The sequence below is a fragment of the Talpa europaea genome (genome assembly GCF_964194135.1).
Source record: "Talpa europaea genome assembly, chromosome: 11".
Classification (NCBI taxonomy): Eukaryota; Metazoa; Chordata; class Mammalia; order Eulipotyphla; family Talpidae; genus Talpa; species Talpa europaea.
This window is the reverse complement of record NC_140078.1, coordinates 18,550,603-18,578,420: the sequence shown is the minus strand read 5'-3', so window position 1 is coordinate 18,578,420 and position 27,818 is coordinate 18,550,603. Positions and strand designations below refer to the sequence as shown.

The 27,818-nt window shown below is 46.4% G+C and overlaps 1 protein-coding gene across 1 annotated transcript; it reads right to left on the bottom strand.

Annotated features, from left to right (window-relative positions):
• On the bottom strand, positions 1 to 23,039 carry POFUT1 (protein O-fucosyltransferase 1; the record flags this gene model as incomplete). Its single annotated transcript, XM_084247171.1, has 7 exons — positions 1 to 189; positions 3,451 to 3,693; positions 5,680 to 5,872; positions 14,999 to 15,111; positions 16,773 to 16,955; positions 21,257 to 21,378; positions 22,907 to 23,039. 7 exons carry the CDS (start codon positions 23,037 to 23,039, stop codon positions 1 to 3), a joined length of 1,176 nt encoding a protein of 391 aa, XP_084103297.1.
• Positions 23,040 to 27,818: the final 4,779 nt, after the last annotated feature.

The following is a 27,818-nucleotide window of genomic DNA, read 5'->3' as shown; positions in this document are numbered from 1 at the left end:
TCAGAACTCGTCCCGCAGCTGAGGGGGCCGGTCCATGCCAAAGAAAGAGGACGGTCTTCCCCAGAGGTCCCGTTCCCGCTTCACAAAGGCAGTGAAGGAGGAGACACAGTTGCCAATAAAGTGGTCTGCTTGGCCGAGGATGTAGAGATCAATCTGAGCCACCTCAGGCTTCAGGCTCACCACCTTTACCTGTAGGAGAAAGAGCAGAGCGTTTTAGGCAAGGTGGCTGCAGGTCAAGGTGGGAAGCTTGACTAAGGCCTGTAGTCCTTATGCCCAACCTTCTTCACTGGGCTGAAGAAAACACAAAAGGGGGCACAGAGAGGATTAAGATATGGGGTCCAGCATCTGACCAAAGCATTGTCCACTTCTGCCCAGGCACACCCCCACCCAAGTCAAACACCTCGTGTCCCAGCACCTCTTCCCTTCCCCACAGCCTGCCTCAGCCCCCTTGCCCCACCCCCCTCCACACCTTTGCTTGTGTAGTTCCCTCTGCCGGGAATGTCTTTTCCCTTCCCATTAAAATCCTGACCATGGGGCCTCCCCTGGTGCCACAGGTGGTTGAGCGCCGCGCTGTGAAGCTGTCTGCAGTCTCTGCAGCACCGGTTTGCTCCCTGGCCGGCTGGCAAGGGTCCCACATGGCGCGGCAGGCCTCTCCTGTCATGCCTGCTGCTCCCCTCAACAGTGTACTTCGTCAGTCTGCCTGTTCTGTTCCCCACTCTGTCTCTGGTGAATCCTCTCACCCTCCTGTACATCTGGCCTGTACCCTGGTTCTTGTATAAAATAAATTAATAAATCTTTAAAAAAATAAATAAATAAAATCCTGACCATGCTCTCAGCTCAAGGTCTACCTTTCCTATGAAGGCCTTATCTGAAGGGCTAGGTTTTCCTCACCAAACAGTGTTCTGACCAAACAGCACCTCATTCAATTCTGCCACCCCAATACCTCTGAACCCAAAGTCCTTTCCAATCTATTCCTGAGACAGGACCCAAAAGGGAACCCTTCTTTTGATGGATTACCACTCCCTGGGTCCAGACACCACAATCTCATGCCTCTTTATGGCCCTCTAGCTCCCTCTCTTGCAAGTCTGCTCACTAGAACACCCAGAGGAAATTTCTTGAGATATCCCTGCTCCTTTTGCTCCCTCCTCCCCAAGGTGAACATATCAAAATGACGCCCAACTGCTCTTCAGAAGAGATGACACATCTTGACGGTGGCCTATAGGGTCCTGTTCAGGCCATGTTCCCATGTCCTCTCATATCTCCCCACATCATCCTTTCTGTTCCAGCCACTACCCACCAGACTGCCTTCTTCCTCGGGACCTTTGCACATGCTTTTCCCTATGTCTGAGGTGGCTTGTAACCTGAGTTGCTCTGCAACTCAAGTCTCTCTTCCTAGGGGAAGCCGTCCTCTCTGGCCCCCCAGGACCCTCAGTGACCAGGATCTTTTGCTCTACACTCTCACAGAACCATATCCCTTTACATCAGAGTACATACACATCTTAGTTTTCAGTTTTCACTCCTTAGTGATTCTCTGATTAATGTCTCCTCCACCTGACTGGGCTGTGGCTGTATCAGTTTGCCACTACTGGCTGGGGTCTGCCTCAATAAACATCTGCTGAATGTATAAGTGAATGAATCAATGAACCCCCCCACCCCCCCACCCCCACCCCATGGCATGGCATATATTGCAGTTCTTTGTAAAGTATCTTTTCTGAGCCCAGACTGTGAGCCTAGAGGGCAAGACTGTATCTGATTTATCAGTATCCGGGCTCAGCACTGGCCCAGCTTAATGGAAGAGCAAGGCTTAGTTCAGGAGGAAGGGTGGGTTCTGAGTTCATGCAGAGGGGCCTGAGGAGTGGGGAAGGGCAAGAACTGTGGCACAGGAACAGGAAATAGAAAATGGCGAGAGGTTCAAGGTGTAACAAATATATCAACACTAAAAACTTACAGAAAACTCCCTGGGACTCTCCAAATGCTTCAACTTAGTACAGAGGTGGTGGCGGAGGGCGGGGGGAGGGGGTACCAGCTAAAATGGGGCTGAAAGTGCTTTGCTGTCACATAGACATTTCTGATGTAACAAAAATCATCACCTCACTATTTGGATGGTAGCGAAGAAATACTGGTTTAATCACAGCCAAAATCCCCGAACAATTCAACCCACGCCCTGAAACTTACCCACTTTGTGTCATGCCCACTATAATTAGCTCCGAGATCTCTTGGGTAAATTTTATCTTTTTTAGGACTTTGGTTTCCTTAGCTATAAAATGCAGGGGTTGGGATGAGGCACTCCCAGCTCTGACAGTCTTCTATCGAGTGGGTGGGTGTGGGACCAGAAGGCACTGACTCAGCACTCTCTCCATAAGATGGGCTTTCCAGCCTGTGTCTGGGGTAGAGAGAAGGGAGCCCCTCCACACAAAAATGAGGGTGCCCACTGCTAGAAAGCACTTTTGCCTTTTACAGTCCACACGAGCATTTAGGGATTTCAATCATTCAACCAAGTCTTTTTGAATGATTATTATTTATCTATTTTCACTTACCTACTTATTCTTCATACATTCGTCATACTTCCTACTTATTCTTCCCACTTATTCTTGATACAGTACCAAGGACACTTTATTCATTCATAGTCCATTCAGTCATAGACTGTATGTATATCAACTATTCATCACTTCCTTAAGCATTTGCTAAGCACAAAAGAGACTTGCCTTTATCAGCCACCTACTTGTACTATAGATTATAGATAACTCTTTCGAACACTTGTTTTGTACCAGGACTGTGTTAATTTCTTTGTATTTGATCTTCACAGTTACCCTATAATATAGATACTACTCAGCCCCATTTTATAGACAAGGAAACAAGCACAGAGAGGTAAACTTAAGCACGGCTGCACAGTGAGTAGAACCCAAGTTCTCTTGCTCCTGAGTCCATGATCTTAACCCTCTGCCACACCTGACTCTACCAAGGGCCCACTCTCACATCCTTAGTCAACAAACATTTAACAAGGGTCACTATGTATTAGGCATGTCTCAGTCCCTGGAGACAGCAAAGCCTGAGAGGTCAAAGTACCAGGCTAGCCTTGGAGAAACAAAACAGTGAGTCAGCTTCGGAACCTGTCTTCAAGGAGCCACAGCTCCTGCGAGAAAGACATGTTTCTAGACTAGTCTCTTACTTAGCCTAGAAAGTGGCTCAGAGAAGATGTGAGAAAGTACAGGGACAGTTCCCAGTAGGGACACATTAGCTACAAGAGTGGAAGAGAAACCAAGAGAATCTGTGGAGATGGTGCTTGAGCTAGGTAGGGTTTGAGGGGCGGGTGGGAACTGGAGGAGGAATTGGATGTCAGGCCAAAGCCTGGAGGTGTGAGGACGGGAAGCAGGGAGTGGGAGCGGTGTGACCTCCCTGGTGCTGTTTTTGATTCCCTTCTGGCCACACTCCCCCTTTGCCTGTGCATACCTTCCCTTTGAAGAGCTGCTGGATCTCGGGCACATAGTTCTCAGAATCGGTGGCAATATAGATTGACTGGGCATTCAGCGTCTTCACCCAGAGCTTCACAGCCCGCCTGATTTCCTTCAGGTCAGGGAGGCACATAGTCAGGGTGAGGGGGGCGGCCGTGCTGCGGCTGTAGCCCACACACTGTGGAGAGGCCATGAAGTGCGAGCCGGCGGTCCCATCCTTCAGCATGGCGCAGGCATTTTTCTATGGGGTGGGATGGGAGCATGAAATCAAAGACGAGCAACTGCCCCTGAACCCCAGCAGCAAGAGCTAGCAACGGGGAAAAGGCAAGGTACACAGGAAGAGCTCAACTGTGTTTTTTAAGAGTGCAAAAAGGGGAGAGGGCATTGCATCAAAACAATAACTGCGGTTATTTCTGGCTAGTGGGGTATATGGGCTTTGCACAATTTTTTTTTTTCCTCTCGTCTTACTGCATTATCTGGGACTTCCAGTAGAATTCTGAACCTGGCACTGATAATGGACAGCATTATCTGATTCCTGACTTCAGTGGGAACATTTCCGATAGCTCTCATGAAGTCCATGTTTACTGTGGGTTTCGGAGAGATAGCCTTTATCAAGTTAAGGTGGGTCCCCTTCTAATCCTGGTTGGCTGAGGTGGTTTTTTTTTTTTTTTCGTTTTTATCATGAATGGGTGTTGACTTTTATCAAATATTTTCTTGGCTTCTTTTGAGATGGTTATATGATTTTTTTTCCTTTGGGAGTTAAAATAGTAATATCAATACACTTGTAGTATATATTTCACTTGTTTGTGTTAAAGGTTCTTTAATACATTATTAGGGTTTACTTGCTAAAAGAACCTGTGCACCTATGTTTATGATGATGGGCTATACTTTGCTGTGTTGACCTTATCCCAGTTTGATATTAGTGTTATGCTAGTTTTTTTTTTTAAAGATTATTTATTTATACAAGAACCGGGGTACAGGCCAGATGCGAGGGAGGGTGAGAGGATTCACCAGAGACAGAGTGGGAAATAGAAAAGGCAGACTGACGAAATACACTGCTGAGGGGAGCAGCGGGCGTGACAGGAGAGGTCTGCTGCGCCATGTAGGACCCTTGCTGGCCGGCCGGGATCGAACCAGAGCTGTAGAGGCTGTGGACAGCTTCACAGCGCTGTGCTCAACCACCTACGCCACCAGGGAAAGCCCCATATGCTAGTTTTATAGAAAAATAGCATCTTAAATCTTTTCATGTTCTAGGAAAGTATATATGGGAACTGTTTCTCAAAAGTTTGGCTAAAATATTCCGTGTCTGGCCTGCTTTCTTTGGAGATGAGGGGCAGGAAAGAAGTCTAGTGGGTAAAAAATTCCAACTGAGGGCCTCCCCTGGTGGTGCAGCGGTTGAACGCTGGGCTGCGAGGCTGCCCGCAGCCTCTGCAGCGCTGGCTCGATCCCTGGCCACCGGTGAGGGTCCCACATGGCGCGCAGACCTCTCCTGCCACGCCCGCTGCTCCCCTCAGCAGTGTATTTCGTCGGTCTGCCTGTTCTGCTCCCACTCTGGCTCTGGTGAATTCTCTCGCCCTCCTGCGCTTCTGACTGTACCCAGTGCTTGTATAAATAATAAATAAATCTTAAAAAAAAAAATTCCAATTGATTGTGAGTGAATTTTGACCTAATTTTTATATTTTTTAGTATTTTTTAAGTCTTTACCAATGAGCATTTCTAACATGTACCATATACATCTTCTTAAACAGTACATTAGGTTGTCTGCATCGATCCTGTTATTTTCACACTGAGGATAATCTGGTGGGGCTTCTGCACATTTACTCAGCCTCCAAGTTCTGAGGATGACATCTTCATTTCTCGGGAGCCCCACCCAACCTCCAGAACTTGTTTTTTGACAAGCAGTCTACCAGCCAAACACTGAGCTGGGACAGGGGATGTCTGGGCGATGGCCTCTCTCTGGCTTGTTGCCTGATCTGGAGTCTAGCTTGTTATCTGTTTATCTGCAAAAATGAGTATGAAATTAGCAACTTTAAAATGAGAGCTGGCAAGCAGGCGCTGTGGGGCCATATTTCTGTTGAGTCTGGCAGGATCATGGGACAAGGTCCCATGAACTTGGCCGAGGGAGATCTTTCAGTAATGAGTGGGATTTGGTCCAATGTTCAGCCCCACAGATGTGAGCCCTGCCAGGAACACATCCAAACCAGCCAGGAAAGGGAGGTGGAGTTACCCAGTCAGAGCCAATGCGCAGGTGAATGCCCACATAGGGCCGGAGGAGGTGAGTGTGGATCTGGTGCTCTCCTGTCCTCACCATCTCATCTGACCATACCATGTACTTCTGGAGTGGCCTATGCTCCTCCAGGACAGGGAACTGAGCTGGAGCCCCTGGCAGGGCAAGCACTGGATGTTCTTTTGGAGAAAATCTAGGTATGAAACAGAATGAGGGGAAGTCAGACAGAGGATGCACAGAGAGTCTGGCCGCCATCCCCACCCCCACAGGAAAAAGGACAGTGTTGCATCATGTCCCAGAGACCCTGAGGCGGGGCCCCTGTAACATGCAAGAAGCATGAGAGGTTGTGAAATTCCTACAGGCTGATAAGAAACCTTGGTGGCGGCAATAGGTGCAATATGCAATACTGTCCCGCCACATGGAATTTACAACCCTCTTTGCTTGTTTAACAATTAAAAATTTACAGTAAGCATTCCAACCTTTTGTATGTCATGCTGGCCTCCAATCTATGGTGCAGCAATTCACTCCAGGGTTGGGTGTCTGGACTGAGGCTTTGCCCTTTTACCTACATGGTGGGAGTGGGACAAGCAGCTGCTTATAGAGGGCAATGCACAGATCACACTCACAGAGAATGTGTGCACTAGAGGAGGTCATTCATTTGACACAATACATATTTACTGACTGCCTACTATATGCTGCTGTCCAGGGTAGAACAAGACAGGCACAGCTCCTGCCTCGAGGAAATGGTCAGAGGCCTGCAGATGTCCCCACAACCCCTCTTTGTTGCTGGACTCAAGCTTCTGAAGGCAGTGTGTCCATATGCCTAGACCAGTGTCTGTCACACATAAGGGTCCACTAAGTATTTGCTTACTAAACAAGTAAGGAGCAAACCTATGTTCCCTCTTCAACTAACCCCAGAGCCTATCTGAGCAACAGGAAACATCCCGCTGCTCTATAAATGCATAACCTGCTTTCAAACCCCGATCTCTACATACTTCTCCCCATTTCCTGGAATGCCTTCCCTCTGCCATGCCAGACAAAACCCTTTTCTGAAAGTTACGAAATAGGCAGCACCACTCTAGAAGACATTTTGGCAGTTTCTTATAAAACCAGACATGCAATTACCATATGACCCAATAATTGTATTCTTGGCATTCATCCCAGAGAAATGAAAACCTATATTCACACATGAACCGGTACACAAATGTTCATAGCAGCTTTATTCATAATAGCCAAAAACTGGTGAGAACTTGGATGTCGCTCAACAAGTGAATGGTTAAACAAACTGGAGCATCAACACCCTGGAATACTATTATAAGAAAAAAGAACAAACTATTGACACAGGCAACAACTTGGATGGATCTCAAGGGAACTCTGCCAAATGAGGAGAGCCGATCCCAAAAGGTTACATACTGTATGAGTCCATTTATGTAACATTTTTTAAATGATCAATTGGAGAACAGAACAGAAATGGAGAATTTAGTGTTGTCAGAGGCTATGTGTGTGTGTGAGTAGATGTGCAGCTGTGCGTGCGCACATACACACACACACACACACACACACACATAAGTGAGTACAAGTATAACCGGGAAAATCTGAATAAGATGGGCGGATTATATCACTGTCAACATCCTGGTTGTGATACTATACATAAGCTTTGCAAAATGTTACCAATGAGGAAAACTGGGTAAAGGGCACAGGGGATTGATTTTTTTTTTCACAACTGCAGGTGAAAGTTACAACTCTCTCAATGAATTCAATTAAAAATCATGAAATAGGGCCTCCCTGGTGGCGCAGGCAGTTGAGCGCAGCGCTATGATGCTGTCCGCAGCCTCTGTAGGGCCGGTTCGATCCCCACTGGCCTCGGAGCAACCCACATGGCAAGCAGACTTCTCCTGTCTTGCCCACTGCTCCCCTCAGCAGTGTATTTCATCAGTTTGCCTGTTCTGTTCCTCACTCTGTCTCTGATGAAACCTCTCACCCTCCTGCGCATCTGGCCTGTACCCCAGTTCTTGTATAAATAAAATAAATAAATCTTAAAAAAAAAAAAAACATGAAATACTTCAAACCATACAGGGAAAACATTTTTTATACTTTCACTTTTTTATTTTGGTTTATTTTTCTTTCTTTCTTTCTAGTTTTCTTCTTTCAGTTTGTTTTCTTCTTACAGGAAATAATTTAACAGTACATACACCAATGACTCAAATTAGCAGATGTTAACCCTTTGCTTTGTTTTGAATTTTTTTTAAAAAAGTGCACACCTAAATAAAGTCTAGCTTATCATCTTTTTCTCTTTTCTTTTTCTTCCTAGAAGTATTGTGGCTTTATGCTCAATTATACTTTTATTGTTGATAGACAAGGGCATTGTTCTGTATACTTTGCACACAGTATAAAGGTAAAGGCATGGTGTGTCGAGACAGATGGCCTGTTCTCACACTGACTGTGCCACTCACTGACCTGGCAGTTAGTTAACCACTGGGCTTGATCATTCTGTGGGTTTCCACGTCTGCACTGTAGAGCTGATAACAGTTCACACCTCATAGGACTGTTGAGAAGATTAATGGATAAATACAAGCAAAGCATTTAGCGCAATGCTTGACACATAGGAAACTCTCATAAAAACCCATCACCATTATTGTCATATTGAATGCAACCTATTTCACCTTTTCAAAACCTCACTTTAAGTTCTGGCAATGTGGCCATATTGATCCCGTGGATGATGTGATGGTTCTGACTCTCCCGAAGTCTCCCATTTTGCACTAATAAACCACAATTTACCTGTCTAGCCCCCTCCTGCTGAGGGGTATTCTAACCTTTCACTCACATGAAGGTGCTACAATGGATGTGCCACAGAAGTTCTTCACACCCAACCTAAACTCCTACCTCTGCAAACTTTCTAAACCTCCAAAACCAGCTGCCTGTCCCGCCCTGTCCTGTGTCGTTCACTCCTCAACACTTGTGTGCTCAGCAGACCTCCTGCTCAACTGTGAGCATGTGAGAGTAGGGCCCTGAGCAGTCCCGTACCATGATTCCCACACACAGTGGTCCAGGGCCAGTGGAGAGGAAGCAACGAATAGGAGTCCACTGACACAGACAGCTAGACAGCTCTGTAAGACACAGTCTTGTTGGACTTTAATTTCATTTATACAGACATGTGAATCATTTATTGAAACTTATCATGGGACAGGAAATGCTCCAATTGCTTGATACATACTATTCACTGATTTTCAAAAAAGTCTTGGGGGTAAGTACCATTGCTGGAAGTAAGTACATTTTACAGATGAGGAAACTGACGCATAGAAAGGTTAAGTAATAAGCCCATGGTCACACATCTAAGAACTGTAGAGCTGGGATTTGACTCTTAGCAGTCTGCTCTGGAACCAATGTTCTTAACTACTATATCTCACGCCAACCTCCCCTACCCTAGCCAATAAGCACTTCAAAAGCTGAATTTCTAGCCCTTAGTATAGGCCTCAACACACAGTAGACACAATAAATATTTTTAGAATGGACAAAAAAAAAAGTAGAAAGGATTCAGGGATCTTAACAAAAAGACCAGATCAGGTTGTTAAGGGTTAGAGAAAAATGAAGCACACATTCATTCAGCAGTACCTGCTACAGGCCAGACCTTGGCTAAGCGCCTTTCAGATGGTACCGCAAAGAATTTCAAAAAGGAGGCAAAAGTTGTGATCCCTGAGGGGGCTGGAACATTTTTTAAAAATATATTTATTTATTTTCTATTTACAATAGCTAAGCTAGGGAAACAACCCAAATGCCCCAAAATAGATGACTGGATCAAGAAGATGTGGTACATATACACCATGGAATATTACTCAGCATTCAAAAAAGATAAACTCATGCAATTTGCAGCAACATGGATGGAGCCAGAAGGGATCATGCTCAGCGAAATAAGCCAGAAAGAAGAAAAATACTGGATGGTCTCACTCATAGCAGTAATTTAGAAAACCTAAATAATGGACCCGGAAAAAGACTAATTATAATAAAGTAAAAATGAAAATCAACAAGCAACTATAAACCAGAGACACACTACGGAGGGGCGGAGAGAGAAAGGATGAAGGTCAAAATAAGGGGGACTGCAATTGTATGGGGAATATAACCAAAATGAAAATGCATATATTGTGCAAAAATGAAAAATGATGTAAGAATAATATAAAATAAAATATAAAAAATATATATTTATTTATTTTGTGCATAGAAGAACTGGGAATGTACACCCCTTTGGGGTATAGACCATAAAAAATATATATTTATTTATTTTGTGCATAGAAGAACTGGGAATGTACACCCCTTTGGGGTGTAGACCAGAGGTGTGTGTGTGGGGGTGTGTTGAGAGGATCCACCAGAGACAGAGTGGGGAGCAGAGCAAGCAGATCCACCAAAATAGACTGCTGAGGGGAGCAGCGGGTGAGACAGCAGCGGGAGAGGTCTGCTGTACCATATGTGGGTTAGCTCCCTGGGGATTGAACTCAGGCCTCAGTGGTGATATCACTGAGACTTAACCCCTAGCCCAGCAGGGAGGCCCTGGAACATTTTGATAAAATCGGGATCTGTGCCCTCCCAGACCTCTTGCAGCTGACCTTTGGTAAATTCTAAGTTTGGAATGTCTGTCCCTTGTAGGAAGGTCAGGTGTACACATACCAACCAACTGGCCCAGCTGAGCTCCCAATGACAGCCAGCATCTTAGGCCTTCTACGAGTGAGCCCTCTTGGACACGTAGCTGGCATGCCTTCAGATGATTCCAACCCTGGCCAACAGATCACTGCAGTCACATGAGAACACAAGCAAGAAGCACCTGGCCAATCCAGGTGTCTGTCAACAGATGAATGGGCAAAATGTGGTCTGTACATACAATTGACTATTTAGCCTTAGAAGGACTAACATTTTGATCTATAACATGGATGAATCTTGAAGACACTATGCTAAGAGAAATAAGCCAGAGACAAAAGAATAAATAGTATATGATGGCGCCTAGACTAGAATAGGCACCTTATATAAGTAAAATAAAATAGGCAAATTAACAGAAATAGAAAAGTAGAACAAAGGCTGCCAGGAGTCGGGAAATGGAGAAAGAGAGAGTGGTTTCATGGCCACAGAGTTTCCGTGTGGGATGATAAAAAAGTTCTGGTGGTGGACAGTGGTGGTGGTTATATAGCATTGAGTGTACGTAATGCCATGAATTGTGCAATTAAAAGTAGTTAAATAAACACAACACAGCTCCACTAGCATAAATATGCATATACACACCCAGAACCTTTTTTTTTTTTAAATGTCATGTTTTTATATGTTTAGAACTGATCCTGATAGCAATAGTTACTAACCTGGTAAATAATGATATCAGTTACTCCTCAGACAGTAATTCCATTTTACATTAGCATTTGTAGGCATGCATATGTATATAAAATGTCTAGAAATGGAGGTATATACACCAAAGTATTAATAGTGTTTTTTGGAAGCGTTGGTAGAAGTATGAGTAAATTTAATTTTATTCTTTATTTAAAAAAAAAAAATCTGCCACCAAATCGATGGTAGGTATTCCAGAGGGTATTCAATCCAAGAGGTTAGAAGTTCAACATGGACTGAAACTTAGAGCAGTTGGGATTCCATGAACAAACAAAATAAACAAAAACCAGAGAACTGCCTGGCTAAACCTAGTCAGCCCACAGAACTCTGGGAAATAGAGATTTGTTTTTGTTTTTGAGTCACTAAGTTTTGGAGTACTAGGTTATCAGAAAAGTCATGATGCATTTTTGCAACAAAAAACAGAAAAAAATACAGCATAACTTTTCTGACAACCCAATAGCTTGTTACGTAGCAACAGATGAAGAACCTGCCATTTTCCTCCCCCCACACCACCCACACTGGCCTTCTTCCCACTCCTGACCACACCACCAAGCTTATTCCTGCCTCAGAATCTTTGCTTAAGAAGTGAAGTCTCTGCCACTATTCCCTCCAGCTTGTAGGATGGCTGCTTCCTTCTCATATTTCAGGCCTGTTATGGCTGAATGTCTTTCCCCACCAAATTCCTATGTTGAGGTCCCTCCCAAACCTTAATGTGGTAGTATGAGGAGGTGAGGCCTTCAGGAGGGTGAAGACCTCACGATGGAATCAGAGCCCTTATGAGAGACCTGAGAACCAGCTCTCTCCAACAAGTGAGGATACAGCAAGTAGGAAGCACTGGCAAGCCAGGAAGCAGCTCACCAGAAACTGATCCAAGAGGCTCTCAGCAGAACCTGATCGGATCACCCTGATCTTGGACTTTCCAGCCTCCAGAACTGTGAGAAATAAATGCCTGGCATCTAAGCCCTCCAGTCTGGAGTTCTATGAGAATCTCAAATTGACAGTCCTGGCCTGACAATCACATATCACCCCGTTCACATCTTTCATAGCACTATGTCTTCTGGAACGATCTTAGGTAAAACTTTTAGCCTCAGCTCCATCAGGACAGGAGCTTACGTGTCTTATTCCTGCCTGTACCCCCAGCATCCAATCCAGGGCTGGACATTCAGGAGATTCTTAAATATGTGCGGAAGGATGGAAGGAATGAAAGAAGGCAGCTGCCTGGGTGGCCCTACTACCTACAGCTACCTCCAGGCACCTCACCTCCCTACAGCTACTAGTCCTTCTTTCCCAACAGTGTGGTTCTAAGGCACAAGGTTCCCCAAGCCTTCATGCGATTCTGGCAACTCAATGAATTCAAACAAGCGTTTCAGCCACATCTCCTGAACAATACATCCAGGTAGCACTGCCCCTTCTCTTTCAGCCAGGACTGTGCACTTCTTTTTGTTTTCTGGAGTTTGCTTTTGGAACGGGTGTCCTTTCCCCCCTGCCATTTTGTCTATGGGGCAAAGCTCCATTCTTTTTCTTTTTTTTTTTTCTTTTTTCTTAAGATTTATTTTTATTTATACAAGCACTGGGTACAGTCAGAAGCACAGGAGGGTGAGAGAATTCACCAGAGCCAGAGCGGGGAGCAGAGCAGGCAGAAGGACCGAAGTACACTGCTGAGGGGAGCAGCGGGCGGCAGGAGAGGTCTGCGCGCCATGTGGGACCCTCCTCCGGTGGCCGGGGAGCAGGCGGGGATTGAACCAATGCTGCAGAGGCTGCCGGCAGCTTCGCAACCCAGCGCTCAACCGCTGCGCCACCAGGGAGGCCCAACGCTCCATTCTTTGAGGGCGGGTTCTGGCAACAGCTGTAGATCATCAGAGCGGAAAGGGAATAACCAAGTAGATGGACAAGTGGGAATGCCCTGCCTAGGATCAACGAGGGAGGATTAGACTCTGCCATGACTGAGCATCCTCATTTGATCACGAACCAGCTCTGAAGGCCTGTCCCAAATAGGAATTGGAGTTGTTAAAGGCACAGTTCTGGGGGTCTCCCTGGTGATGCAAGGGGTTAAGTCTCAGCACTATGAAGCAATCAGCAGCCACTGCAATACAAGTTCAATTCCCAGCCAGTGAGCTAACCCACATGGTGCAGCAGACCTCTCCTGACTCACCCATTGATCCCCTCAGCAGTGTATTACGGTCAGTCTGCCTGTTCTGCTCCCCACTCTGTGTCTGCTGAATCTTCTCCCCCCCCACCTCTGACCTATACCACAGTTCTTGTATGCATAAATCAAAATAAATCTAAAAAGAAAGGCACAGTTCTTTTCTCCAAGGCTATTTAAAATAGGTGCTTTGGAGTCAGACTTCTTAGGTTCAAATCCCAGCTCTACTACTTCAAGTTATGTGACCTTGGGCAAGCGACATCACTCCTCTCTCCTTCAATTTCCTTATGACAATAGCACCTGTCCCACAGACGTGTGGAAAGAATAAATGAGTTATTACTGTGAAAGACTTAGTACAGCCTCTGGCACGTAGTAGGTGTTAAAAAAATACTCTTATTAACTAATTAAGACTTACACACAGAGGGCCTCCCTGGTGGCACAAGGGGTTAAGATGCAACCTATGAAGCTGCCCACAGCCAGTGAAGCACGAATTCAATCCCCCCAGCCAGCCAGGGAGCAACCCACATGGTGCAGCAGGCCTCTCCTGACTCGCCCGCTGCTCCCCTCAACAGTGTACTTCGGTCAATCTGCCTGTTCTGTTCCCCACTCTGTCTCTGGTAAATCCTCTCACCACCACCCCCACCTCTGGCCTGTGTATGCATAAATAATCTTTAAAAAAAAAAAGTCTTACACATAGACCCCAGCCCCAACTGCTCCCCCAGCAATTCCATTACCTTGGACAAGTTATTTCTCCTCACTGAATTCAGTTTCCTCATCTCTTAAATGGAAACTGATCAGAATACCCAATTCATGAAACTTTGTAAAGGCTTTAATAAAATAAAACATGTGACTAATAACAGTAATAACTAACAGTGGTTGGCCTTGATTATGTGCCATGAGTTTCACACACCAGGAGACAGCTACCGCACAGGGTTCCTTCCACTCAATCAAGGGGGAAACTCAGGCCAGACAACTGGAGGGCTTGCTCAGGGTCGCTTGAGAAAGAGGCAGGGCTGGGTCAGAGCTCAAGTCTGTCTTATCCTGAGACTGTGCCTGTGCTCATTTCTCACATCAGTCTATCTTCGGCCTACTAACTGCCAAGTGTTGTGATCATGCATGAATTCACAAACTCTTCACAGCTCCTAACCCAAGTCTGACTTCTGACACTCTTCTCGCCATGCTACAACATCAAGGACAAGAGCACTATGTTAGTTAACATCATTATAACGAGACTGTACTTCTCTGAAGACTAGTTGGGGCTTCCTCATTTTTATATATCACCTCTGGCCTTTCAATACTATGTCTCATACATGACAGACGCTCTATAAATATTTCACAGTCTGTGCCAATGCCCTGCTAACCTATTTTTTTTTTAAATAGTGCCTACTGGAGTGCAATTAATAAAGCACATCCAATTATTATCAGGATGACATCATTTCTTAGTCTGCAACTGAAGCTGTTCATCTCTAGAAGCTGCTTCCAATTTTCACCTTGTGAAGAGGAAGGTAACAGGAGAGTGATTCTTCTCACGCCGAGAGGAGGAAATCGAGACTCATGTGACTGCACAATACTCTTTTATGACATCCTTTATCTACTGATAAACTTGCTCAACCTTGTGGCAGGTCAATGTTCTACTGTGTCAGGAGCTGGATGGGAACAGATCACACAGGATCCCAAGTTCAACAGACAGAATGGTCGCACCTTTGGTCTCATACATCAGGGTGTGGTAGAGGGGGAGAGGGCTAAGAAGCTGCTGAATGCCCATGGGCCCCATGCCCCTCCCCTAAACCCAGCAACACTGCCCCTTCCAAGTACCTCTGGATCCACTGGTCTTTGTAGGAGGCACTGAATGAAATGCCTGCAAAAAGCTCCGATTTGTTGAAACTCACATGAAACTGATCCCAAAATGGGCCAAAGGGGTTTCCTTCCTGCAGAAAGAGTATGGTAAAAGGCTTACTGAGGGGGAGGCAAAGGCATTGGGGGATGGGCCTAGGAACTATGAGTGAGGAGCCCTGGGTGAAGTCATTCAGGCTGAAACACCCTCATAGGATACCCCAGTAGGAATGTCACTTTGCAATTTCTGGGTTCGTGGTTAAGGAGGGCAGTTTGGCCTCCACTCCGCTTTCTAACAGATATTCACCAGTGTCATCTGCACTCAACATCCCATCCCACCAACCCTGCAGCATTGGTGAGGGTCCAGGGAAGAGGTGGACTTTGGATTTGGGGCCCCCGTCTAGAGCTTCAAGAGACTTTCAAGATCAGAAAATCCAATGTCCTTATTTTCAAGATGTAAACCAGGGCCCAGGCAGAGTAAGATACTTGCTCAGGGTCACACGCACATGAGGGCAGTGTTGGGACTGTAAACCAGGTTCCCCTTCTCAAAGTTTATGGCTCTTTCAATTACCTTCCTTAGATGAGCACCGAAAGACATGTTGGGGATAGTCTTATCCCTAAAGTACCAGAAATCTATAAATTTTTACTGATAAAAAATAACTTCTCATTTATCTTCTGAGAGGCAGAAAAGTATAAAGAAGGTGGATGGTGCAGTTAATTGCCTAGGATCAGATCCCACTTCTACCACTTGCTATGTGACCTCGTGCAAACTATTGAGCCTTTCTGTGTCACACTCAGTGTTCTCACTATAAAACATGGCTGTTGGGCCTCCCTAGTGGTCGAGAGGTTAAGTCTCAGTACTATCACTGCTATGACCTGTGTTCGATCCCTGGCCGGGGAGCTGACCTACACATGGCACAGCACACCTCTCCTGTCTCACCCGCTGCTTCCCTTAGCAGTGTATTTTGGTGGATCGGCCTGCTCTGCTCCCAGCTCTGTCTCTGGTGAATCTTCTTACTACCCCCACCCCCACCTCTGTACTACACCCTAGTTCTTCTACACAAAAATAAAAATCTTTAAAAAAAAAACTGGGCCTCCCCTGGTGGCGCAGGCGGTTGAGCACTGCGCTGTGAAGCTGTCCAGAGCCTGCAGCACTGGTTCGATCCCGGCCAGCCAGCGAGGGTCCCACATGGCACGGCAGACCTCTCCTATCTTGCCCGCTGCTCCCCTCAGCAGTGTATTTCGTCAGTCTGCCTGTTCTGTTCCCCGCTCTATCTCTGGTGAATCCTCTCACCCTCCTGCGCATCTGGCCTATATCCCAGTTCTTGTATAAAATAAATAAATAAATCTTAAAAAAAAAAAACAAACAGCAAAATATGATTGTTGACAGTACACTCCTCATGGAGTAGGTTTAAGGATAAGTGGGTTAATATGTTGATAGCTCTCAGCATAGTGCCTGGCATGTGAGTATTTGTTATTATTACTGATGTGGCACTTTATAGTTTACAAGCATTCTTACACTGGCCCTCATAACACTTTAAGAGTAAAGAGCAGCACTGGTGCCTTTAATTTGCAGGTAAAAATAAAGGCTAAGAGGAAGTAAAGACCTCTGCCCACAATGACATTGCTAACAAAGGCCAGAAACAGAACTTAAATACTCTAAGCACCCCCAGTGCCTTCTCCCACACACTGCCATCACCCAACGTCTAAGAGGTCTAGAGGACATGGAACCATCAAAAAGGGCCCCCAGACCCACCTTCATGGGACACGTTTTCTTATCAGGACTTCGCTGGGCTGCCACCTCAAAGCAGTATGCCACCCGCTTCTCAGGGGGCCAGTGGGTAGGTGCCAACTTCTCCATGAAGTCCTCCAGGCTGATGACCCGATGGTAGGCCTGGAGAGGTTCCAATTTGAAGTACGTCTCGTAGGATACATGGAGCTATAGGAAAAGGGGGGAGGGGCACAGACATTTATTAAACCATTATTATAATCTAAAACTCAGCCAGCTTGCACTACATGCCGCAGAGAAACTTTTGGCAAAACATACCAATTAGGCCAGGAAAAGACATCGACACTAAAGAACAAAGAGTAATAGCCCATGCATTCAAAAATGCCTGCTGATCTACAAGAAAAAAAGGCAAATGACATGAGAGAAAATATGGGGCAAAGGACAAGAGCAAACAACTCACAGCAAAGTAAACCCAAATAACAATACACTCAAAAGCTGTGCAAGTTCACTACTCATTAAGAAACGCAAATTACAACTATAATAAGATTCATTTCTCATCCATGAGACGCGCAAAAATGTTAATGATTAACTATCACTGTTGGAAGGGGTGGGGGAAATCGGTGCTTTCATACACGGCTGGTGGTAGAAGTGTACATTTTGGAACACTTTGAAATGCAATCTTGCAGCATCTAACAGAATTTAGAACAGATCTTCCGTCTATAGGTATTTGCCCTAGAGAAGTTTTTGCACCTTGCACCAAGAAAAGGGTACAAGGAATGCCACAAAGGAAGTATGGGAAAGAACTTGGAAGGAATCACAGTAAAGACCCATGATACTGGTTATGGGGGAAGGGGAAAGAGTGAACTGAAGGTGGGGAAGGACTAGGATTAGACTCAGGAGCCAAGGGAGATTTTATCTTTTACCAACTTTATCTGTAACCGTTTTCTTTCTTTCATTAATGAACAGATAAAGCAAAGGAGAGAAATGAGTAATGAGTATCACTTCTACGGGTGACCACATGAATGGTAACTGTATTTATCTCTTTATTTTCATAGATAAAAAAAAATTCTTAGGCGATCAAAGAATAAAATTTGAACTCGAGGGCCTCCCCGGTGGCGCAGCAGTTGAGCACTGGGTTGCGAAGCTGCCCACAGTCTCTGCAGCACCGGTTAGATCCCCGGCTGCTCTCCAGCCACCGGAGGAGGGTCCCACATGGCGCGCAGGCCTCTCCTGCCGCCTGCTGCTCCCCTCAGCAGTGTACTTCGGTCCTTCTGACTGCTCTGCTCCCTGCTCTGGCTCTGGTGAATTCTCTCACCCTCCTGTGCTTCTGACTGTACCCAGTGCTTGTATAAATAAATAAATAAATCTTAAAAAAAAAAAAATTTGAACTCGATTCTATAGGTCAGGGTTTTCCCCAATATATTTTACTAGTTCAGGTGCATAAAGGTGTTGCAATAAAAAGTTCCCTAGGTAAGCAGGCTTGGAAAACGCTGCGTTAAATCTGCTTTGTTTACTAAAGAATTTTTCAGGGCCTTTAATATACTAACGTGCATTCTGGATCTCTAATTTCGGGAAGATAGGGAATTGAGAACATAATTTCCCAAAATGATTTAATCACTGATTTTTCTTACATGAACTACTGGTGTTCTAATGAACAAACTTTGGGAACTTTAACTACCAGCAAAGAGGTATTGCTGAAAGGTTTTGAACAGAAATAGTATGAGATTTGCCTTTCTGAAAGATTACTCTGGTGGTAGAGGAGAGTGTACTGATGCTAGTAAGATTAGAGATGGGGGAAGAATTAGGAAGCTACTGCAATAGCCCTGTTATTTGTTCAAGCATTCATTCAATGTGTATTTTGAGTAAGTCCAAGGGAGAGATGGACAGGCATGGACTGATTAGAAGATATAAAGGAAGGCAACTGAGAGGAAAAATGGAGCCTTTTAGGATGTCTTCTTGACATCTGTCTTGATAGCCAGGTGTCTGGCTGGCAGTACAGGAGGTGAGACAGGTTTGATGGAAAAAATGCCAAGTTAAGTCCTGGCTTTGTGAATTTTGAACTATCTATTGGACATCCAAACAGACTCAAGGATCTAGGAGTTAGAAACACAGGCCTATATATGGTCAGAGGAGAGTCTGGGGCAGAGATAAATTGAGAAGGGATGTGGAAAATAGTGAAACCACAAGAATCAATAGAAATTCTTAACAAAGTAAATAACAGTAACGATAGCAGCTAATATTTTTTGAGTGCTGACTTAGCACCAGGTGCTACACTCATTGTGTTTCCTTGATTTGTTCATCTAATTCTAAGCGGTAAGAATATAGTCATCTCCAGTTTACTCATGAAGAAACCCAGGTAGACAGAATAACTCATCTGAGGTCACACAGCTAATATGCAAACAGAAAGAGAAGCTAGATCAACATTTAAAAACAGTGAGTGGTGAGAGAGAAGCCCCCAATACAGCATAAAGAGGAAAATGCTGAGAGGTCAGGACTGAAGCCCTGAACAGGCTATGTCTTGAAAGCTAAGGGAATGGGAAGACCAGGAAGGAGAGAGGCTCAGGAGGCCAGGTGCCACTGTGAGGTCAGTTGAGATAAACACCGAGAAATGACTCCGGTATTTGGTAATTCTGAGGTCCCTGGTGATATCTTTGAGATTAGTGCCAGTAGGGGAGCCCAATAAAGACAAGTAGTAACCTGCAGAAAGCATGAAGTGGAGACTCCGAAAGACTCCTGGCTGAGAAGGCAAAGGAAGAGAGAGCAAGCAAGTCAGAGGGAGAGGAATGGGCAATGTCTAAGTTACTGCAGTGAGCACAAAAAATCAGATCACCAATGGCTCTCAGCTACTGAGGACTTCCTGTGTCCTTAGCACTTCTGCATTGATGAGCTCAACTGATTCTGAGAGAGAAGTATATAGCACTCAAGGACTGCCATGGTCACCCACTCATTGTGGGAAGTAGCATCAACTACTACCAGCCTAGTATAAAGATGAGGAAACCAAGGCACAAAGAGGTCAAGTACTCTGCCTTGTCTATAGAGCAAGTAAGTAGCCAAAGCAGGATATGATGTCGGGTCCTCTGGCTTCACCTCCAATAGTTAACCACCCCTCTAAATATAGGCATGGAAAGGAAAAATAAAACCTATGCAAAGGCTACAAAAATGTATGTAAAAGAGTGTTTTTACATACTAAATATAATTTTTGGAGTTCATTAAAAACTTTTTAAGGGGACTCCCCGGTGGCAAAGTGGTTGAGCGCCGTGCTGTGAAGCTGTCCACAGCCTCTGCAGCACTGATTTGATTCCCCACCAGCCAGGGAGAACCCCACATGGCGCAGCAGACCTCTCCTGCCTTGCTCGCTGCTCCCTCAGCAGTGTCTTTGGTCTATCTGCCTGTTCTGTTTCCCTGCTCTGGCTCTGGTGAATTTTCTCACCCTCCCGTGCTTCTGACCTGTAATCCGGTTCTTGTACAAAATAAATAAATAAATCTTTAAAAAAAACCCCACAAAACTTTTTAAGCCAGCTCCTCCCCAGTGGCCTAGGGTTAAGTCTCAGCATAACCATCCCAATGGCCCTCCGTAGCAAAGCAGCCTGAGTTCCATCCCATGCCAGGGAGCTAACCAACATGGTGCGGCAGAACTCTCCTGTCTCGCCTGCTACTCCCCTCAGCAGTGTATTTCAGTAGATCTGCCTGTTCTGCTCCCAACTCTGTCTCTGGTAATCTACTCATCCCCTCCCAACTCTGGCTACACCCCAGTTCTATGCAAAAATAAAATAAAAATCTTACAATAAAGGAATAATTCCTCAAAAAAACCTTTTTAAGCCAATTCATTAAATATTAATTCAATTCCTAGTGCTAGGCCCCCAGGGATACAGCGTGAACAAAGACAAACATAGGAGCAACAGAAGAAACAAAGAATAAGCAAGGAATTGGAGGATGCTCCAATTGGCATGACATTGGAGGATGATGTCAATCGGCATGACATCATCATGCCAAGAGAGTCCCCTGATGGGGTGAGAGGTGGCACTGGAGCCAAGCTTCCTGGGTTTGTGGCCTTGGACACCATACAAACTAGGCTGTGACTCAGTTTCTCCTTCAAAACTGATGATTCCCCATCACCTTCTGACAATGGGATGAACAGAGACCAACCAGTGTTGGAAATGGAATTTTTAGGTTCAGGCCTCAGGCTCTGGAGTCAGCAGACAAGGACTTGAATTCCAGCTCTACTACTCACAAGGTGTGTAATCTTAAGCAAGTCACCTAACCTCTCCAAACCCTAGTTTCCTCATGGGGATATGAATAGGAGAAAAGAGTTAATCCTTATACAGTGTTTAGAACAGTGCCCGACAGAGAATAGGTGCTAGATGCTAGTCATCATTATTCCAGGGAAGAAAGTTCTTGGTGGGAACCCACTCCCACAGAGAATGAGTAGCAGAGAAGGACTCGGTGTCAAGCAGAAGCAAGCAGGATTGAGAAAGAATAAGAAAGGACCAAAGTCAGCAAGGGATACTCACATTGGTGAAGGGAGGTTTGTGATGCTGATACTCAATCCAAGGAGGCACAGCCAAAGTGCGGTTCAACAGCTTTGCAAATGCCAGGGAGCCCAAGAAGTGATCAGCCTGGTTCCCGAAGCGCCCTGGATGGTATATAGCAGGTGAGATGAGGCTTGGGATATGCAGAGCTCAGAAAGGAGGCGGTCAGAATTGGGGAGGGCCAGGACACCAAGAAGAACCAGAGTTGACAGCATGGGATTAAGTCTGGACTCCTGGGTCTGACAGTCAAGGCCCTCCAGCCCTTTCTTCTGTCTCAGCCACTCCGTGTTCCTTGCTGTTCCCTAAATATGTTCTACACTTAATATCCCGCCATGCCTTTGCTCTTGCTGTCCTCTTAGCCAGGATAGTCTTCTTCTCATTCATTGGGATCCTTTCACTAACTTCCTGCCATACTCAGTTGCCTTCTTTGCCACCCACTTTGGGTTTGAGTTACTTATGATTTGTAGTTTTCTTTGAATGTCCTTTCCCACTTCCTGGCCTTTGTGCTGACTGTTTCCTCAGTCTGTAAATGCCACAGGGGAAAGGCGCAAGGGCCTTGTCTAGTTCTTTTTGTTATCCCCAGCATTGCTTTCATTCATTCATTATACAAACATTATTGAGAGGCCATAATGTGCCAAGCTGTCTGCTAAGTGCTGAGATTACAGGAGAGAAGAACAAGCTGGATCTGCCCTCCTGATCCAGCTAGGGAAACAATAAACATGTAAGAAATACATAGTGGTAAATTTTGATAATTTTAAAAAAGAAATGAGGAAATTTTGGTGACAGAGAACAATAAGGAGGAGATCATCTGGGTTGCGGTCAGTGAAGTCCTTTCTGATGACATTTAAGCTGTGACCTGAGGATGAGAGAAGATTGCTCTGGGCAGAGGGGAATATCACAGCTGCAGGATCTGAGTATGTGTGAGGAACAGCAAAAGGCTAAGTGTGGCTGCAGCTGGAAGTTCTCCAGAGAAGGGAACAGTGGAGATGGTGGGTGGCAGACCAACTTATCATGGCCAGGGGTTTGGAGGATTTTAAGAATGAATGCCTTCTACAATGACGATGGCCCTCCACATTTAGATTGCAACCTCAACTGGCCCTGGGACTCTCCCTATTTTATTTTCCCATAGCGTTTAACCTCTTCTAAGATACTATGCAATTACTTATTTTTTTGTGTTTATCTTTTATTGTTTGTCTTGTCCCACTAAATTGAAAGCCTACAAAGGGGATGGAATTTTGTGTTTTATCACCGCCCTATTCTCTGACCAGAGAACAGAGCTGGGCACAGAATGTCCTATAAATATTTGTTGAATGAATGAAAAAATCGCCCAGGGCCAGTGTTGTGCCAGTGACATCAAGTCCTGCCCCACTAACTCCATTGCTGGACTCAGACCTTGCGCAAGACGAGTATCATCTCGAATACGCGGCCACGGTTCTCGTTTGCCAAAGGCAAGGTTGGAATACAGAGGCCCGTCCGGGTCCTGCAAACGGGCTGAGAGGCACGGAGCACGTCCTGCCCCGCGCCGGGGTTCTCTCCGGCCATGTCAAGGTGTTTCTGGGCGCCTCAGAGAAGTGGCGTCGCCTCTCTGGGCCTCAGTTTCCCCATTTGAGCAGAGGTCTCGGGAGGCCTTACCCATGCATGGGCAGTAGAGCAGGTAACCGGCCGGGTCCCAGGAGCCCGCGGGCAGCCCCGGGAGCGGCAGAAGCAGCAGCAGGAAACACACACGCACTGGTAGGGGCGGCAATGCCCGCGCGGCGGCGCCCATATCGACTCCGGTGTCTGAGCGCGCCACGGCGAGGAGGCGGGGACGGAAGGAGGAGCACGAGAGTCCGCCCCGCTCCCAGCGGCCTCCGCGCGCCGCCCGCGCACTGCCCTGGTCGCTCTAGCCAGCGGGCGGGCGGGACCATAGAGATCCCGCGGCACCGCCCCCTCCACGGCCCGAGCGCCCGCTCGCGCGGCTCCCACAATGCACCGCACAATGGCCCGACCGCCGCCACTACCGGGGCCTGAGCGGGCCTGGCGGAGCCCGAGCGCGGCCCGGCCCGCAGCGCGGGGCCCCGAGCGCGGTGAGTGCCGGCGAGGGCCCCGGGGGACGGCGGGGAGCGGGGCGGGAGGCCGTCTCGCTGTGCCCGCGCGCCCAGCACCCGGAGCGGCGGCGCCCCACAACTCCGGCCCCTCATCGCGGTCGCCCACACCCCCGACCGGGGGCCCCCTCTGCGCCAGCCCGGCCCGTCTAGGCCCCAGGGTGACAAAAGCTCTTTTCCGACTCGATACTTGAGTCCTAGGGACTCGGAGGAACCCCGCTAGACCCCTCCCTTCCGAAACCTGGAGCCTCGGCCTTGAAGGTCCCCTCTCCCGACCCCCCAAGCTCCCTGGAGACCCAGATAACGCGTTGCTGACCGTGCCACGGACCCGGGTCTGGGGGACGCAGATAAGCTGCACCTGCTACCCCCCCCCAGACACGCCTACCCCGACCCACCTAACCCCCTTTCCTGCTCCAAATAGTCCACTCTTTACCCTGTTTCATTTTCCAGAACCACATAACCCCTTTTGAGGCTTCTTTCAACTAGTCGGTTCTGTAGAATCCCTGTAAACCCTGCCTGTAGTTCCCTCCCCAGTGACCATAATCCCAAGCCTTAATCATCTATCTTCTATCCACGTATCCATTTGGAGGGAGACTCTTGAAAGTCAGGGAATTAACTGATGACAATCTTCAACCCCTGGAATCCGCCAGCCCTTTTAATTCCCCCACCCCTTTTCTTTTGGGAGGGAGAGCCTCAGAAACTCAGATAACTTGCTCATGATTTCTTACTAAATTTGTGCATCCTTCCGTCCCTCAGTCTTTCTCCAGACTTGCCCCTGAACTTTTGTCTTTTCTCCCCCAACTGTCCACTCCATCTCTCAGTCCCTGAATTTAACCATTCTCACCACACAGTGGTTCATCTGGAAGCTGCTAGAGGAGTCAGGCTATTTCTTGCAAGTTCGGTCCCAAGCTTGGTGGGGGAAAGGGACCCGAAATGTGGACTATAAGGGGACAACTGGTGTGGGGGAGTTGTTGGTACTTTCACCTGTAAGTGTGGCCTGTCTCCTGGATTGTGTGTTTTTCCACCTGTCAGCTTGGACTGATAGAGTCTGGCCTTGGGTTTCTCACCCTCCCCCACTAGGTGAGGCCACCAGATTAGGGCAGGGATGGAAGGGGGTCAGGTCTAATCAGGTTTCCTCTTCTTGAAAACTGGGCTGTAGTGAGTTGCAGCCATTTGCTCAAGGCCTTCTCAGGAGTGGGAGGCAGAGGAAATACTGAATCAAAGGGACTCCAAAGAGGGCCCATCTACACTAACAGAAGAACTAGCAGCCTGAGAGTAAATCCAACCCCTGTTAATCCTGTTTGATGTCTCCTGGAATGATGCAAGTCATTGAGACTCTCCAGCCTCCCTGTAATTTAATTCTCCCACCACTGAGGAGTATGTGAGGGAGTGAGTGGGGTGGGGGTAGCTATTCCCATTTCCCGCTTGTCACAGTTTTCCAGCCAGTGTGTCTTTTGGATTTGTTTCTGGAGCCCAGGTCAGGCCTAAGTCTATTTATAATTTCCCAGTTGCTATTTTGGATTCCGCTTAAGGGAAGATTCTGTCCATCCCATGGAACTTTCCTGGGTGTGTTTCCTCCTCCTCGGCAGGTGTTGAATTGAGTTCTTCAGATCCCCAAGTAGCTCTTGGGCAGGAGGGATAAAAGCTATTTTAGGGTAGTCACTGAAGTGGAGCTGTTAATCCTCTGTGGGTCTCTCTAGTTAAGAACACTCAGAGATTAACCCTTTCCTTGCTGCAGGGGGGCGATTTCTCAACAGGTTTTTAGGAGGGTTGGGAGAATTCAAGTGTGGCAGCAGAAGGTGGGAATGTGCAACTCAATACAAAGCAAAGATAATAGCTGCCTTTTGTTAGGTACTTACAGCAAGCCAAGCCCTATATTGAGCCCTTTGCAAACCTGACTAAAATAATCCTTACAACAAGCCAGTGAGGTAAGTATTTTTAGCTTTACAGATTAGGAAACAGACTAATAATGGAGAAAGAACGAAGTTTCTATAGAGATGATGTAACACCATAAAAACTATAGTTTCGTCAGAAGGCAACAGACATCATGGCATACAACAAAGGACAAACAGTTGAGGAAGCAGTTTGTCTCCATTTCAGTTTCCAAAATGGACCATGGAGTTTTTAGCGAGCATTTGTATTGAGGTATGGAGCCTTAATAGAAGCGGTTCCTCAAGAGAACTCTGCCCCAGGAGATAGTGCTGGGGGAAGAGAAAGAAAGAGGGACCTGGTTAGAGGGGAGATGTGAGGGTTAATTGTGAGGAAAAGGGGAAAGGATTCTGGCGAGATGTTGGGAAGGGAAGGAAACTCACTCTGAGTTCTGAGAGGTAACATTAAAGGAGGTTGGGGGGGCAAAGCCTGAAGGCCCTGGAGCTGGGGGCAGGGGGAGGAGGCAGATACGGTTTAGACCGAGAGACAGCATTGCATGTATTCAGCCTAAGTTTTATGTCAGGAGTATTTCACTTAATCCTCCATGAGAACCTTGTAGGTTAGGGAGCATAAGACTGTTTTAGAAATTGAAGAAACTGAGGTTCAGAGAAACAAAGTAACCTGCCCATGGTTTCACAGCCACTAAGTGGCAGCTCTTGTGATAGCAAGTCCAAGGTTCTTTCTCTGCTACCTCCCTCTGCAGATCAGGCCCTAGAAGGCATCTTAGAATGAAAATGTACTGAGTTATACCAGTAACTGGGAGGGATTGATTGTGTTTGCTTTATGGGAACAGGTTCTGTCAGCTTCTCTATAGTCGTTAAGGTTAGAGTGTGAGACCAGAAGAGCAGCTTTGAAAGAGAAGCAAAAATTCTTTCATAGTTTCGCCAAGGAAGAAGTATGAAGGAATTGGCCTTCTGATTATGCGAGACAAGCCCAGGAATCCTGGATCAGAGGAGTTTGCAGACAAAGGACAGAGAGAGAGAGACTAGATTCCCAAAAGGATTCCTAAGTAACAGATTTGGTTTTCCAGCAGCCTGTCGGTGACTGATGACTGTAGGTAAGGACTTCTGCTGTGCCTTTTTAAAAGTGCAGGGGGAAAGGATCAGGGTGTTGGCTGTTTTCTTTTTAAAGCCGTAACCCCATTAAATGCAGAACAAGGCAAGCACATGGTTGCTGCCTTCCTCTTGTTCTAGCAGGACAGCCTCTGGGAGCTGCACCTTCAGTCTCTTTCCTAGAAGCCCATTACTCACTGTTTCAGTGGCAGCACACTAGCTGCTGGGTCGTGTTTGTGCTTGTTCAGGAGAATAGATGAGGTGGACGTGTGGGAGGTAGGGGACGTAATGTTCTCTTTCTGAGTTTATGCGGAATTTCCAGGGCTAGACTCCCCTTTCACATCAGCCAGACTGATGCAACTTGCTTACCTCTGACTGCCATTCCCAGTTTACCAGAAGCTGAGGCAGATGATTGTAGATACCAGAGGGAACAGGTTTTGACTTTGACGGTAGGGGTAATTCCCTCCAAACGAGACATTCACACTTGTAGCTGGCTCTCTACCCAGTTCCAAGGTACAGTGTAATCACTGGTATTATAAACAGGTAATTCCACCCTTGCAAGGAAGGAGGGGACTTAAACAATGAAAGCCAACCGGCAGAGGCTTTGAGGTTTATAGTGAAACAGGCAAATATGCTATGAGGACTCGAAGGCTCTAGTGAGACTATAGTTTTTATGCTACCTTCCCCTCCCCAGCATGTGACTCATGCAAAGTATAGCCACCTTTGTACAGATCTTTCTAGGCAAATCTCCACTCGTGATGGGGAAATGTTTATCATATTACATTGCACTGTTTCTTCAACAAGAGGAATGGTTCCTGAACAGGATGTAGCACATGTTAATGATGCGCAAAGCTCTTTGGGGCATGAACCTGCTGATCCCATCGTCTGGTTCAGGACCATTCTGTTGGATGAATACGCTGTAAGCAGCAGGTGCTAATGAGCTGAGCAAGCATTCTGTAGCCTACAGCGAATGTGTGTGGTTGGAGCCCTCCCAGGTTCTCATGGGCAGTCAGACACCACCTTGTACTCTCTTCAGATGGAAAAGCCTCATGACCGAATTTTGGCATGACCTCTTCAAAGGGAATCCCCTTGCTATAGCAAGTTATGCTGTGGTTGGTAATGTATGATGAGCTTGTGAGTTTGAATGTGGAGCTCTGTCTTCCGTTTGACAGTTAGTACAGTACCTAAGTCCCATCTTTTCTTGCTCTGAGTTGATGTCAGGAAAGTTGTGCCATCTTTGTTCCAGTGCATCCCCCTTCAGCCCCATAAAAGAGAATTCCAGACATCAAGATTTTAGGCTCTCCCGCCCCCCACCTACTTTAGAAGCGCTATAAACCCAGTTTAAACCAGAATGTCCTGAACATTAGTTAGCCTGTGAGACTCATTTTGCATTCAGTGATTAAATTACCTTATCCAAAAGAAAGTTGAGATTCCTTTTCTAGATGGTAGGTGTGGAGATAAAAGAGATGATTTGAGCCC